Source organism: Muntiacus reevesi, chromosome 3 (genome assembly GCF_963930625.1).
Source record: "Muntiacus reevesi chromosome 3, mMunRee1.1, whole genome shotgun sequence".
Classification (NCBI taxonomy): Eukaryota; Metazoa; Chordata; class Mammalia; order Artiodactyla; family Cervidae; genus Muntiacus; species Muntiacus reevesi.
The window spans coordinates 185,282,455-185,298,941 of NC_089251.1; the positions used below are offsets into that span (position 1 = coordinate 185,282,455).

General features: G+C 38.6%; 1 protein-coding gene across 1 annotated transcript in view; it reads left to right on the forward strand.

Annotated features, from left to right (window-relative positions):
- AHI1 (Abelson helper integration site 1) overlaps nt 1-16,487 on the forward strand; it is a 212,338-nt gene that overhangs the window by 122,453 nt on the left and 73,398 nt on the right. Inside the window, exon 22 of the mRNA XM_065931304.1 lies at nt 12,141-12,196. Coding sequence (XP_065787376.1) covers nt 12,141-12,196 — 56 coding nt within the window. The remainder of the gene's footprint in view (nt 1-12,140; nt 12,197-16,487) is intronic.

Consider the following 16,487-nt stretch of genomic DNA (forward strand, 5'->3'; position numbering starts at 1 on the left):
TGATCATAAGTGTGTGGGGTTTCTTCTGGGCTCTCTATTCTGTTCTGTTGATCTGTGTGTCTGATTTGGTCCCAGTACCATGCTGCTTTGATTATTGTAGCTTTGTCGTATAGTCTGAAATCAGGGTGTATGATAGCTCTAACTTTATAAAGATTACTCTGGCTGTTCAGGATCTTTTGTATTTCCATATAAATTTTAGGATTATCTTTTCTAGTTCTGTGAAAACTGTCATGGATATTTTGACAGGGTTGCTTTAAGTCTGTAGGTTGCTTTTAGTAGTATGGACATTTTAACAGTGTAATTAGTTCTTCCAGTCCATCCATAGTGTCTTTCCACTTCCTTGTATCATCTTCATCAGTGCTTTATAGTTTTTAGAGTGTAGATCTTTTACTTCCTTGGTTAAGTTTATTCCTAGGTATTTTTTTCGTCATGATGCAATTTTAAATGTCATTATTTTCTTACTTTCTCTTTCTGATAGTTCATTGCTGTTGTTGTTGTTTAGTCACCAAATCACATCCAGCTCTTCACGACCTCATGGACTGCAGCACACCAGGCATCCCTGTCCCTCACGATCTCCCAGAGTTTGCCCAAGTTCATGTCCTTGAATCGGTGATGCCATCCAACCATCTCATCCTCTGTCACCTTCTTCTCCTTCTGCCTTCAATCTTTCCCATCAGGGTCTTTTCCAATAGGTCAGCTGTTCACATTAAGTGACCAAAGTATTAGAGCTTCAACTTCAGCATCAGTCCTTTCAAAGAGTATTCAGGATTGATTTCCTTTAAGAGTAACTGGTTTGGTCTCCCTGCTTTCCAAGGGAATATCAAGAGTCTTCTGTAGCACCACAGTTTCAAAGCATCAATTCTTCAGTTCATTGTTCAGTTCAGTTCATTTGCTCAATCATGTCTGACTCTGCAACACCATGAACTCCAGCATACCAGGCCTTCCTGTCAATCACCAACTCCCTGAGTTCACCCAAACCCATGTCCATTGAGCTTGTGATGCCATCCAACCATTGCATCCTCTCTCGTGCCCTTCTCCTCCTGCCCTCAATCTTTCCCAGCATCAGGGTCTTTTCAAATGAGTCAGCTCTTCGCATCAGGTGGCCAAAGTATTGGAGTTTCAACTTCAACATCAGTCCTTCCAATGAACACTCAGGACTGATCTTCTTTAGGATGGACTGGTTGGATCTTCTTGCAGTCCAAGGGACTCTCAGGAGTCTTCTCCAACACCATAGTTCAAAAGCATCAATTCTTCTGCACTCAGTTTTCTTTATAGTCCAACTCTCACATCCATACATGTCCACTGGAAAAACCGTAGCCTTGACCAGATGGACCTTTGTTGGCAAAGTAATGTCTCTGCTTTTTAATTTTCTGTCTAGTTTGGTGATAACTTTCCTTCCAAGGAGTAAGCGCCTTTTAATTTCATGGCTGCAATCACCATCTGCAGTAATTTTGGAGCCCAGAAAAATTAAGTCAGCCACTATTTCCACTGTTTCCCCATCTGTTTGCCATGAAGTGATGGGACCGGATGCCATGATCTTAGTTTTCTGAATGTTGAGCTTTAAACCAGCTTTTTCACTCTCCTCTTTCACCTTCATCAAGAGGCTCTTTAGTTCTTCTTCACTTTCTGCCATAAGGGTGGTGTCATCTGCATATCTGAAGTTATTGATATTTCTCCCAGCAATCTTGATTCCAGCCTGTGCTTCCTCCAGCCCAGTGTTTCTCATGATGTACTCTGAATATAAGTTAAATAAGCAGGGTGACAATATACAGCCTTGATGTACTCCTTTTCCTATTTGGAACCAGTCTGTTGTTCCTTGTCCAGTTCTAACTGTTGCTTCCTGACCTGCATACAGACTTCTCAAGAGGCAGGTCAGGTGGTCTGGTATTTCCATCTCTTTGTTCATTGTTCAATTCCCAGTTCATTGTTACAGTATATAAAATCAACAGATTTCTGTATGTTAATCTTATATCCTGCAACTTTACTGAATTCATTTATTAGTTCTAATAGTTTTGGGTAGAGACTTTAGGATTTTCTGTTTATAATATCATGTCATCTGCAAATAGTGACAGTTTTACTTCTTCCCTTCCAATTTGGATGCCTTTTATTTCTTTTTGTTTCTTTTTTTCTTTTTATTTCTGTACCTAAGACTTCCAATACAATGATAAATAGAAGTAGTACGAGTGGGCATCCTTGTCTTATTTCTGATTTTAGAGGGAAAGCTTTTAGCTAATCACCATTGAGTATAATGTTAGCTGTAGGTTTGTCATAAATGGCCTTTATTATGTTGGAATATGTTCCTTCCCAAGTGGCACCGCAGTAAGAATCCATCTGCCAATGCAGCAGACACAAGAGATGCAAGTTCAGTCCATGCATCTGGAAAGATCCCTTGGAGTAGGAAATGGCAGTCAACTCCAGTATTCTTGCCTGAAAAATGCCATGGGCAGAGAAGCCTGGTGGGCTACAGTCCACGGGGTTGCAAAGAATCAGACATGACTAAGCAACTGACCACACACACACACACACACACGCACACACACACATACACACACACACACACACTAATTTTGAGGAGAGTTTTTATCATGAATGGTTATTAAATTTTGTTTTTCTTTTTGCTATTCTGATTGTATGATTTGCATTGTTCTATCTTTCAGATCAGTTATGCATTCTTCTGTATTACCTAGTCTGCCGTTAATTCTTTCTAGTATGTTTTTCATTTCAGTTACTGTATCCTTTAGTTCTGACTGGTTCTCTTTTATGATTTCTAGTTCTTTGTTAAAATTCTCACTTGTTCATCTATTCTTTCCCAAGTTCAGTTAGTATTCTTATTACTAATAATTTGAACTCTTTTTCTGGTAAATTATTAGTTTCATTAGTTGTTCTTTCAGGTTTGTTTGTTTTTTTTTTTTCTTGTTCATTCATTTGAAATAAAAACTTCTGTCTTATTTTGCTTAACTTTCTATGTCTGTATGAAATTAGGTGTAACAGTTAACCATTACAGTCTTGAAGAGGTGTTCTTGTATGCGAGCATCCTATGTACTATGTTTGTGCCCAGTGGCTTTGATGTTAGACTTGGATCTGGGAGGAGAAAGGGTTGTACTTCCCCTAGGGTGTAGTGGCATCTGTCACCTCGGTGAGAAGTAGGGCTAGAGATGCAGGGGCTAGAGCTAGAGTCACTTGTGAGCATGGGCTTCTCCTTTGCTCAGTGAGCATCACCACCGTATCAAGACTGGGGATACTCTGTTCCAAGGTTACGGAACAGAAGCCCTAAGGGGCAGATCTGAGCTTATTCCACTTCCTTTAAGTACATTCTCCCCACTGCTGGCAATGGCGCCTTCTCCCCAGAAAAGAGCCGTGCTGGAGCAACAGGAGCCAAAGCAGACATCCACTGCCTCAGGCTTGGGCACATGCTGGCATGGTCACGCGACACCGATCAGAGTCCCAGAGCTCGCCCGATCTGCTGCCTCCGCGAGTGTCAGCCGTGGCCGCCTGCATCCTGTTCGCATGCAGTGTCGGGTCCAAGCCGGCTCCATCCCGCGCAAGAGACCGCTCTCCCCACCCTTGGCACCTCTGGGAGCCGCACCAGAGCACGAGGGGCTGGAGCAGGCACTGGGGTGGGCTGCGGCATGCGCTGAGGCCGCTGGGGAAACCGGCCTGAGCCCTGGGCGGTTTTAGTCGGTTCCTCTGCCTTTTGCAGGGAGTAAACACACATGCGCATACTCTTCTTGAGTGAAGCCTCCATTTCTTACAGTCCTCCTGGGAGCCCACTGGTTTTCAATCCCCGCGAAGGGGGTTCATCTTCCCGGTTTTGAACCTTAGAGGTGGGGTGCCCAATATATGGTTCAAACCTCTTACTCCCCAGGAAGGGTCTTTGAGTCGCTGACGTCCCCCTCCTCTTCTGTGTCCCCTCCTTGGGGCACAGGTTCCGACCTGACTGCGTCTCCTCCCTTCCTCTGCGGCTCTGTGTGATATTTCTCTGCAGGCTTGGGCGTAGACGAGTCCTTCCACCAGTCTCTGGTTTGCTTTCAATGAGAGGACTCCATGTGTAGATGTGTTTTTGAGGTGTTCATTGACAGAGGTGAACTCAGCATCCTTCTCTGCCAGCTTGCTCTCCTTCTGGCTCGGATATTTTAAACATTAAACTTGAAATAATCATCCTGAATATGTATCAATTATGTTTAGTGTTCAATATGCCAGGTACAGTTTGAAGTATGTTTTGTATTAATTATATTAATGTATATAATATTATGTATAATTAAATTAAATAATGTAATTATATTAATATGTATTACATAGTATATAATAATTATATAATGTATATATTTATATTAATTAGCTAGTTGAATCCTCCCATCAGCCAGTGAGCTTCCCCTGTACTGAATGAGGAAATGAAGGGGCATAGAGTGGATAGCTTGTCCAGTTATCAGATATATCATATATCTGATCATTGCAAGAACTAGTCTTTCTCTGAATTACAGAATAGCTCCAGAGTCACAATGTATCATACTAATAAATTGTCCTTTGGAATGTATTATTTTCCTAATTGTAAAAGAGCAAAATCTAATTGTAGAGAATCATAAGCAACTTATATCTCTGAACGAGACAGTGATTTTCCCAGAAAGTTATTATTTTTAATAAACATAATAGATTTATTGAGTAGAGCTATCAACATGTAAAATACAGTACATTCACGCATTAATTGTGAAGTTTTCCCTCATTTTTAGGAAGGTGGTGTAATTAATCCAGAATAAGTGTTTTGATTTTTTGTTGGCTCTTTGTTTTAAATAATTCCAAGAAGTTTTTTCAGTAAAAATTTTAAGCCTGTTTACTCTGCTTATGTGGAATATTTTATAATTTTCAAAACCATTGAAAACTTGCTTACCTACTTAAAGTCTATTAAGAGCCTACAATCCTTTCTCAAACTTCATTTTGAAATATTTTAAAACCGCAGAAAGGTGGAAAAAAGTAGGTAAAATGAAACTTGATTTGCATCTTCTGTTTTAAAACCTCATTCATATATCTGCCAAAAAGAAGGATGTTATTTTAAATAACCATAGTTTCATCTTCACATCTAGGAAAATTAATGTACTATAATATCATTTAATAAGCAGTTCATATTCAGATTTTCCTAGTTCTGCCTAAGATGTCTTAAGTAATTTTTTAAATTTACTTAACTATTTCATATAGCATCCAGTCCTGATTAGCACATACATTGGTCATTATTTCATTTTAGTCTCATTTAATCTCAGTGCATCTAGAACCTCTTTTTGTTTGTTTTTCATGATTTTAACTTTGCAAAGAATCTGCCGGAGCCAGTTATCCCGTAGAATATCCAGGCTTGATTTTGTCTTGATTAAATCCAGGCGATAATGTTCTGACAAGAGTACTATGAGTGACATGCCTTTTTACATCATGTCAGGTGTCATGCAATGTCAGGTGGTCCTACTGTTGTGTTGCTATATTTAGGCTTGGTTCTTTTTCTGAATATTGTAATGTATCCTGTTATTCTATGTGTCTATTCGTGTGTCATCCTCACATTGTTTTAATTATAGAGGCTTTTTATAATATATATTGATAGTATTTTTTTTCAATCATTGCTCTTCCCCCCACCCCCAGATTTTTCTAGCTATTCTTGCATGTTCTTCTATATTTTTATTTTATTTATTCCTTTTGGCCTCACAACACAGCATGCAGGGTCTTGATTCCTGACCAGGGATCAAACCTGTGTCCCCTGTAGTGAAATGCAGAGCCCTAACCACTGGACCGTCAGGGAATTCTCTGTTGAGTATGAATTTTAGAATCAACTTGTCTAGTGCTAGGGTCAAAACTGTTTTACTGAAATCACCTTAAATTCATGTGCTGTTACGTTGTCTTAGAACAAGGGATGTCTTTCCATTTGTTTAAGACTGCTGCTGCAGCTAAGTCGCTTCAGTCATGTCTGACTCTGTGCGACCCCATAGACGGCAGCCCATCAGGCTGCCCAGTCCCTGGGATTCTCCAGGCAAGAATACTGGAGTGGGTTGCCATTTCCTTCTCCATGTTTAAGACTACGTTTATGTGTTTTAGAAGTGCTTTAACATTTTCTTCATACTGTTTTCTCTGGAGAAGAAAAGGCAACCCACTCCAGTATTCTTGCCTGGAGAATCCCACTGATGGAGGAGCCTGGTGGGCTACAGTACATGGGGTCACAGAGAGTTGGACATGGCTGAGCGACTTCACTTCCACTTTTTTGGGTTTTTATTCAGGTGTTGTCTCTGTTAAGATAATCTTGTAAATGGGTGTTCTTTTTCATTGTATCTTCTAATTGGTTGTTTGAATATATAAAGAATATTGATTTTGTATATTAAATTTTAAATCATCCTGACTTTCTGCTTTATTCTGTTACTGGCTTTGTTTTAGCATTGGTTCTTTTGGACTTTTTGGGTATGAATTGTATCATCTGAGTAACAGTTTTACTTCTTTTCCAGTTCTTGAGAAGGGCCTGCAGTTTTCATACAGACATCTTTATATTAAATTTGGCAAGAAAGATCTTTGCCTTTTAAACTGGTGCCTTTTCCTGGAATATAATAAATTGTATTTCATTTTATCCTAGCCATAGATAATCAAAGCATAATTCTCCCTCTGCCCCATGTAGAGATTATTGGCAATTCCCATAATTCAATTAGGATGATAAATCTAGCATTGCCCAAAAAACAGCTCTTTAGAAGGCTTCATAGCAGGGAGGGCAGAGGTTCTCCTGTCCTTGGTGTGGCTCCTTGTGCTTGCTGGGCTGCCCATAATCATTTGGTGATGATACATAAGATTGCTGGAAATATGTTCTGACTTCAGAATTTGACCTTTATTCCTGCCTGCTTTGTTTTTCCAATAAATCCAGTCATCTTTTTCCTTCCTTTCCTTTGATCATGGTCCTGACTTGAAGGTTGATAGAGTTTTAGGAAACTAAAGAATATATAATTCTGCTATTGGAATCAGTCAGGTATGAGTGGTATGAAATGTCATGTCCTGATTTTCCACAAAGTAAAATACCTAAAGCATCTCCCAAGAAGCATAAAATTTCTTCATTATCTCTCTAGGGTGTATTAATGTCTGGAAAATCAGGAAAATTATTAAGTGATACTTTTCAGTTTTACAGTAGGTTTAGAAACATCACCAAAGGAAGTAGTTAATTAACCTTTTTAAAAAGAGTCCTAGAACATTAATTCAAACATTCTGATGACTGAATTGCATTGTAGAATTTGAAGCCAGTGCATAGCTTAATTCATTCAGTTCACGTTTACGTTAACTCTTGAGGACCTTCTGTGTTTCAAGCAGTTGGAGCAGGCCCAATGGATACAAAAATGAATTAAATCAGATCCTGACCACAAGGTCTAGACAGTCACACAAATGGATCTGGAGGGTGTGTGACTGAACTACCTGGGTTTCAGCAATTGTGCTGCTGCTCCTTGTTTTTGTACCCCGCCTTCAGATTTGCTTTCTGAAAGCGGCTGTTTCTTCGCTTTAAAGTGAGGTTATCTTTGTTGTTTATTAGGTAACTTTGTTAAAATTCTTAATAGTTGTCGAGTTTTGTTTGTTGTTTGTTTTAATTTAAGGGATTCTCTGATTTTCCTATCGTTATCAGAGGCACTGCTAGTTGACTTCCGTGGTGGTTCAGATGGTAAAGAATCTGCCTGCAAGGCGGGAGACCTTGATTCCACCCCTGGGTTGAGAAGATCCTCTGGAGAAGGAAATGGCTACCCACTCCAGTATTCTTGCCTGAAGAATTCCATGGTGAGAGGCGCCTGGAAGGCTACAGTCCATGGGGTCGCAAAGAGTTGTTCAGATGACTGAGTGACTTTTACTTTCACCAGTTGTATAGGGTTATTTGCTGCTTCCCTGGTAGCTCAGCTAGTGAAGAATCTGCCTGCAATGCAGGAAACCCCAGTTTGATTCCTGGCTCAGGAAGATCCGCTGGAGAAGGGATAGGCTACCCACTCCAGTATTCTTGGCCTTCCGTGGTGGCTTAGCTGGTAAGGAATCTGTCTGCAATGTGGGAGACCTGGGTTTGATCCCTGGGTCAGGAAGATCCCTTGGAGAAGGGAAAGGCTACCCATTCCAGTAATCTGGCCTGGAGAGTTCCATGGACTGGATAGTCCATGGGGTTGCAAAGAGTCGGGCGTGACTGAGTGACTTTCACTTTCAGTTCAGTTCAGTCACTCAGTGGTGTCTGACTCTTTGTGACCCCATGGACTGCAGAACGCCAGGCCTCCCTGTCCATTACCAACTCCCAGAGTTTACTCAAACTCATGTCCTTTGAGGCGGTGATGCCATCCAACCATCTCATCCTCTGTCATCCCCTTCTCCTCCTGCCTTCAGTCTTTCCCAGCATCAGGGCCTTTTCAAATGAGTCAATTCTTTGCATCAGGTGGCCAAAGTATTGGAGTTTCAGCTTCAACATCAGTCCTTCCAGTGAATATTCAGGACTGATTTCTTTTAGAACGGACTGCTTGGATCTCCTTACAGTCCAAGGGACTCTCAAGAGCCTTCTCCAACACCACAGTTCAAAAGCATCAATTCTTCTGCACTCAGCTTTCTTTTTAGTCCAACTCTCACATTCATACATGACCACTGGAAAAACCATAGCTTTGACTAGACGGACCTTTGTTGGCAAGGTAATCTCTCTGCTTTTTAATATGTTGTCTAGGTTGGTCATAACTTTTCTTCCAAGGAGTAAGCGTTGTTTAATTTCATGGCTGCAGTCACCATCTGCAGTGATTTTGGAACTCCCCAAAAAATAAAGTCAGCCACTCTTTCCACTGTTTCCCCATCTATCTGCCATGAAGTGATGGGACCAGCTGCCATGATCTAAGTTACTGAAACTCCTTACCAGAGTTAGGTTTCCCTGCAGGCTCGTGACTGTGGTCCCAGCTCTACTCTGGATGTCTGAGCTGTAGCATAACAGTGAAAGGGAACCTGTGCCACTGTTGCTGCTCTGCTGAAGCAAAGAAGTAGGCTTCTCCTCTCAAGTCTCATCCGTGGCAGATTCAGCCATCTCCTAGTAAGTGGCCCTGGAAGCAGATTCCTCCCAGGGGATGGAGCCCTTGGTGTATTTGGCCCCCCTTTGAGGACCATTGTGGTCCATAGGATCTGCCAGACCCTAGGTGCAGTACCCACATTAAACTGCCAGTTACCCAGAGAAAAAGGGGGCGACAGAGGATGAGATGGTGCGATGGCATCACCAACTCAATGGACATGAATATGAGCAATCTCCAGAAGATAATAAAGGATAGGAAGTCTGGGGTGCTGCAGTCCTTGGGGTCACAGAGAGTCAGGCACAACTTAATGCCTGAACATCAACAAAGGATTTATAGCTTCTGCTGGCTGAAAGACCTCAGTGAACTCTGGAAAGCCCATTTTCTGCCCACATCTTGAGAAGAGGGCTGTTTTCTGTGCACAGGTCTTTGCTCAGCATCAGAGAGGATGCAGTGAGTCCTCCCATCCCACCCGCCTGCCTGATCCATGGGCTGTGAGATCCCAGGAATAAACTTCATCCTCTGGGATACGTCCAGGTTGTGCCATTGCCTGTGCCTTCGTCTTTGTAGGCCTCTGGAAAGGCACTAAGCATGATTTCAGATTTTAAAAGCATTAAACAAAGTGAAAAAGAAGATGCTCGCCTAGAAGATGAAGTGGAACGATGTTCAAAAGATACAAGTTAAGAAGGTAGAAATAAAACGAGGTGAAGAATTAAATAAAGCTTCCCAGAGCAGAGGAATGGTAAGATTTTGCAGATTAAAGGGCTTATCAAGTCCCCAAAAAGATTAATTATAACAAAGACAGGTTTAGACACACCCTAGTGAAAGCAGTTAGTCTTTTTCTTCAGGCCTTCAGCTGGCCTGGTGAAGCCCAGTCACATTGTGGAGGGCAATCTCCTTTATTCAAGGTCTGCTAATTTAAATGTTAATTCCATCCAAGAAATACTTTCACAGAAACATCTGGAACGTGTGACCAGGTAAAAGTGAAATAAAATATAAATATAGATATTTTAGGTAAAATTTACTTAGAAAACTATTTGGGATTGTTTTTCCTTAAGCTTATTCCTTTCTGTATATTCTTCTGTATATGACTTATTTCCAAATGATATAATTTTCATAGGCAATCTAAATTTAAAACTAAGCTTATGTCTATAGATAATCCATTTTAAAATTCTAGTTTTCAACACATTCTTATCTTGTAGTTGAACTGTAAAATATGTTTCTTTTTCTTTGTACTTTCATAAGCTAAGAATGTAGATTTTAGGAGGTTTTAGTTTTTTTATTTTTTCCATCACTTTGAAATTACTTTCTAATTGGATAAGAAGTTGAAAATCAGTAATCAGCCTAGACCAGTTTTATGGCAGTCAGATTATAGTAGTGAGAACACATACGTAAGATGTTGCTAATTCCTGAACCCTGTGGTATGACCACTCTCGTTTAAAAGCCAGAGTGTCGTGCCAGACTGCTCTTCGTGGTTGCAGCTAGAGAGGGCTGTGAGAATCTGGGGGCTGAAGAGACGAGGATTTCACCATGAGTTCTGTACACTTCAGTGTCCTTAAAGTCTCCAGGAAGAGTCAGCATTATGTGAATATTTTCAAATATGTTTTTACTTGTTTTTTAATTGTTTATTCAAGGCCAGTGTTGTCTATAAATAAAAGTGTCTTTCCATCAAAATTACTTTAAAGACACAGTTATTAATACATTTAAGACAGAGCTGTTAATTAGCTATCTAGTATTTCTTCAAAGAAGGACACCTGTTTTACTAAATTCTTAAGGTCAGAAATCGTAATTTATCCTTTATCATCTTATCTTTTTTAATTTTTATATAGTTTTTTAAAAATTGGAGCATAATTGCTTTACGACATCATGTTAGTTTCTGCTGTACAACATCTTGAATTAGCCATGTGTATACGTGTATCCCCTCGCTCCCACCCCGCCGTTCTACCCCTCTAGGTCATCACAGAGCGCTGAGCTGAGCTCCCTGTTATGGTTTATCTTTTATCACTGAGTACCAAATAGCCATTTGAAACTGGAATAAATATTAGTTGAGTGAATAGAGTAGTTTATACTTCACTGGCTAACAGTAGATATTGAGAATATTTTTTAAATGAAACATTATTTTTTAAATCATGTTCAAATCACTTTGTTCTTTTTGAACATACTCTTGCAAAAGTGATCAAAAGCAATTTCTTTGTGTTCATCTCACTTACTTATTGTCCTTTAAGAAAAATGAGTTAAAGGCCTACAGATGAGTGTTTTGTTTCAGCTAGGAATTGTGCTATTTGCTATTGACAGTGCTTTGCAGTTCTCACTTCTAACCAGCCCTGCGTGACAGCTTTTAACATTATTTAAACAAACTATTAAACTTGTCACATGTTGCTTTGCTGACTGACAGAGATTGAAAAGTGAGAGCCACACCTGTGTTCATTTTAAACTTGACCTTGACTTTGAACCAGTATCTTTACAGATGAGATCCAATGTGTTACATCCTTAGAAGATGTTTATTAAAAGGAAGGTAGTAGAGGACAGTGGGAACAAAAAGATAAATCTATGCATGATAAAATGATTTTTCTTAAGGTTAGCAGTCTGTATTGTCATTTTAAAGGAGAGAATGAGTGGAACTTTTTTTCTTCAAGTACCTCTGTGGTGATTGAATAAATAGCTGACTATCATAGTAGGAAGTCAGATGATCAAAGGGAAATTTGAACAGGTTTATTTATTATTTTTGAGAAAATAAGAAAGTGATTTTTTTCGTAGACTTCTCATATTTCTCTGTGAAAACTTGATGAACTCAAGACAAAAGCAAAACTTTGATCTAAGAAATGCAGCAGAGGAAGATAATGGTATAATTTTTGAGCTGAGAACAGAGTAAGGACACATCTTGTGCTATTGCTGTAAGACAGTTGAATGGGAAAATTGACTTTGCTCACCTTCAGTCAGATCTCTTAGTTAACTGAACTGTCCAACTGTTTCCGATCAAAGAATTCAGGATGCCACTTTAAAAGATTCTGCCATCCATGTGAGGTTTTATCCTTATAAGCTGTAGGAGTTATGTCTTGCTGACACAAATGTTTTTGAAATAATGTTTAGGTATAATAAGCAAATATTCACAGTCTTTTCATTTCACAGGGATTATGAGCATAGAAAGAAAGCCTTGTAACCACCATGTAGATACAGCACCAACGGTAAGGCTATCTATTTCTACATTGCTAAAACTGTTCTTAACATTGTTAAAACCTACATTGTTAAAACTGTCCTTCTCAAGGCACAAAATGGTACTGGTTATAGTGACACAAAATGTCATCGTATGAAACTCTTGTAACCTACCTTTTGCCAAGAGTTATATCTCTTTAAAAATTAACCTTAATGAAGAAAAACTACCAATTTTTGCTAAGATATGGGAAAGTAAGATGCTGTATCAATTTCATAAGTACTTATTTATATTAGTGTTATGAATAGAATGGTTTTTAATTTAAGAAGCTTTATACTTTTGATAAAGTACTTAACATCTTTATGCAAATTGATATACACCCTTGTGAAATTGAGCGTTATTTTGTGCACTGGCATCATGATTTTTAGAGTGAATGTTTTGTAATAGTGAAAGTAGGCCAGTATGCTTCATTTCTCCTGTAGATTACTATGCTTTATTACTATAGAAGTGAAATCTAATCTTTTACCCCTCTTCTATTATGACTAGACAACAAAATTCGTTTAATAATTTTGGTGTCTATTTATTAAAAATAATTATAGAAGATAGTATTGAAGGAAAACAATTAAATTTCCCTTTTAATCTCTGTACATAGTATTTGTATGTATGAAAGATACTTCAGTTGCTGGTTCCCACTTCAAATATTCATATAAAATAGACTAGAGTATATCTCTTACTAAACATATTGTTGTTTCTTATCTTTTCACATAATAAATCTTTCAAGTACTCCATACAATTCAGCATTTCCTATTATGAGAAAGCTTTACTAAAATACCATTTTTAAGAAAATAAAAAAGTATTAAGCTGTATTTGAATTTTATTGATAATCAGTATTTTTCTCACAGACAAATTGATTGCATTTTCTGTTTGTAATAAGTCCCTGTAATTGATTCGGCATGTTTGATAACTTAATGTGTGGGGCTTCAGAAAAGACTGGTGTTTGAGGAATTAATTGTCAGCATAATCATGAAAAGTACATAATCATAGTGTGTTCCTCTTATCCTTTAGTGAGTATGCTAAAAGAGTAGCCATTACATTATGTAAATTTTATTCATTAATATTAAAAATAGAAGGCTATAGCAGCAAAGTACTCAAAACCCCCTTCTCCAGTAGAAGCAAGGAAATAGGTTGAGAAGGGCTCACAGTAGACAAAAAAGAAAGATGGCAGCAGCAAGAACTAGAGTCACTAAATCATAGTATCAAATAATGCTACTTTTGCCCTTTGCATTTAAAATATTGGGAATAAGAAAATGATGTTTTAGCCACATTTCTAGATATATCTTCAGTCTGGGATGAGAAGTGCTGACACCAGAGCTGATTCTACCAAACTGAAGTACGTCTAATAAAACTAGACCTAGAGTATACTGGGCTGTATGGGATGAACAATGAGGAATGAACATTGTGAAAGTAGCCAGTAGCTACCATGATGCTGGCATATTTAGGACATGGTCATGGACTTAAAAAAAAAAAAAAAAGGAAGGCTAGCAATTATAGAAAATCAATTATTTCAAGCTATTTGAATAATCTACTCATTTGGTTATATACTTTTGAAATTTATTTTATTCCTGTAGGCTTTTCTGCAGCATCTTGTTTACATTTCTGGGTGTTTTGTACATTTTGGAACTCAGAAAAGTGCAACCTGGCAGGTGTTTTTGTCTCACCCTGTAGGCTGATGGCAGATTCCCATGTTAATTAAATGATAATAGAACCAAATATTCATGAAATCCTGAGAAATAACGATAGTACCATTTGCAGTAATGCCCTAATCTCAAGTTGACGCCAGTGAATTAGGAACAAAATCGAATGCATAATAGTTTAGATATTGTTGGTCTTTGGTTATGTTTGCCCAGTTGGATTATTAAATGGTGGCTCCTAATATATTAATAGCATTTATATTCTGTGTAGTCGGTAAGTTTGAAAATACTTCATTTATACAGACACTCTCCAAACACTCATTAATTCCCCAGGTTCAATTTGAACCAGTCTTCCTTTCTGACATCTCTTTCTGAGCCCTTCTCCTTTGTCTCTCTTAGGCAAATTAAGCTTATCCTACCACCTTTCTCCTCTTGCCCACAGTCCCGCAGCTTGCTGACTTACCAAAGTTACCCTTGGCCCTTTCTCCATAGCCGCTAAACAGAATCACAACTCTGTTCATTACCCAATCTCCCCTGGGCCCCAGGGTAGGTAAAGCCTAATTTTCATAGAAATATAATTTTACCTAATTTTCATCCTTTGTATCAGTGTGCCCTTATTTTCCCTAATGAGTTGAAGAGAAGAAAATATTTAGAGATAAAAGAAATAAGAAAAAGTCTGTCTAAAAATTTAACAAAGTGCGATATATATAAGTTCAAACTTTTCAGCCAATACTGGCTGAAAAGGAGAGATACTCCTTGGGCCTGGGGAAAAAAATAAAGGGGGAGTGAGCTAGGATTTCAGAATGGCTGCGGCTCTGAATGACCCTTGGTCTCATACCTAGCCACCAATTTCTAGCTCACCTCTCTACATTTTCTCTTCATCCAAGTACTACCATGAAATGGCTGGGGTCTAAGAGGGTGCTAGATGCTAGGTATGACTCTTCAGCAGGGGAAGGAAACAGGACTTTCTCAGGCCTCCGTGAAGGAGAAAAATGTTTTTCCTTAGTGTTTCAAGCTGGAATGAACCTTTCTGTGAATATATGGTTACAGAGAATAGCTTGATCCTATAGCCTTATAGTGGGATGCACTGTGAGTGGGCCGCGCCTATATTAAGTGAATGTAGGTTAGCCTAAGAACAAAACCCCTTTGCCCCTTGGTTCTGTGTTCTTTCTCACTCAATTTACTTGTTTCCTTTTTTCCACTTATTACATGAATTTTAATTTACTTAGATTTTTTTTTTCTTTTTGACATGCGTAATACCAGTATCTGTGTCTGGAGGTGTCTTTGATAGAAAGTAAAACAGAATGTCCCCACATGGCATGACCTCCTCCACCAAGAAGAATCAAACCTCTCTTCTTCACTGACTATAATCATTACTTTTTTTTTTTTTTGCATTCAGAGCTCTGCATTTTGTTCATATCCAGGCGTATATTTTCAAGTTTTTTTTTTCAAGAAATAGAAATTGAAAGTTATATTACCTCAATCTGCATATTTTAAAATATCTCTCATTTGTCTTTGCACAAGAGAGCTTGCCAGGGGTTTTAGTCCTTTTCCCTTCAAAACATTTGGAAACTGATCATCTTTTGCCTTCTGTCATTTAGTAGCTTGGGAGAGACAGTACATATCAGTATGACAGTTATCCCTTTGTATAGGTAGTCTGTTTTGCCTGTTCACATACTACAGATTTTCTTATATTTTCTATATACCAAATATCTTAGCTCAGATTTGATGCATAAACATGTGGCTTTCTTCTCACTGATTTTTGGCCTGAATGGTATTCACTCAGGTATGTTACTATCATAAGAAAAGCAAATAAGACATGATACAATCATTATATTTAGATTATTGTTGTTGTTTAGTCGCCAATTCACGTCCAACTCTTTTGCAACCACGTAGACTGGAGCCTTGCCAGACTCCTCTGTCCATGGGATTTCCCAGCCAAGAGTACTGGAGTGGGTTACCATTCCCTTCTCCAGATTTTCCCGATCCCAGCTCAAACCCAAGTCTCCTGCGTTGGCAGGCAGATTCTTTACTTTGGAGCCACCTGGGAAACCCTAATATTAGTTTATGTGAAAATAATTAGATCATGCCACTTTAAGAGCTAGTTGCTGCACCTGCTTATAGCCTACAGCAAGTTAAGGATAATATCAAACTCAGATTAATCAGAGGTCATTGTCTGAACCCTGAAAGGCAGGTGTAAAAGTTAGTTAATAGTTAAATCAGCATAGGCTTGAGTCCCATAGTTACTTTAAATAAAGGACTTATTTGCAAACCAAAGAGAAATAGCAACTAGCATAAGGAAGTCTTCCACCCACATGTTTGGTCTTTTCTTATTGTAAGTTATTACACGAGAGACATAGTTAAAACCTACCTGCCCTTTAATGTACAGTCGTATGCACAGCAGTTCCCGTAGCTTTTCCTATTTTCTGGTGGAATTAAAACATGGTAAACCATGTTGAACATATAAAGAATTTTTAGTGATTTGAGGAAAACTGTTTTTGAATCTCTTCCAGTGAAAACAGGTAAGGTAAAATTCAAATGACATCAATATGGCCTATTGTAGTCAATCATTTTTGTAAAGTTTCTATTGAGAAATGAAAGTGTTAGTCTAGCCGCTCAGTGGTGTCCGACTCT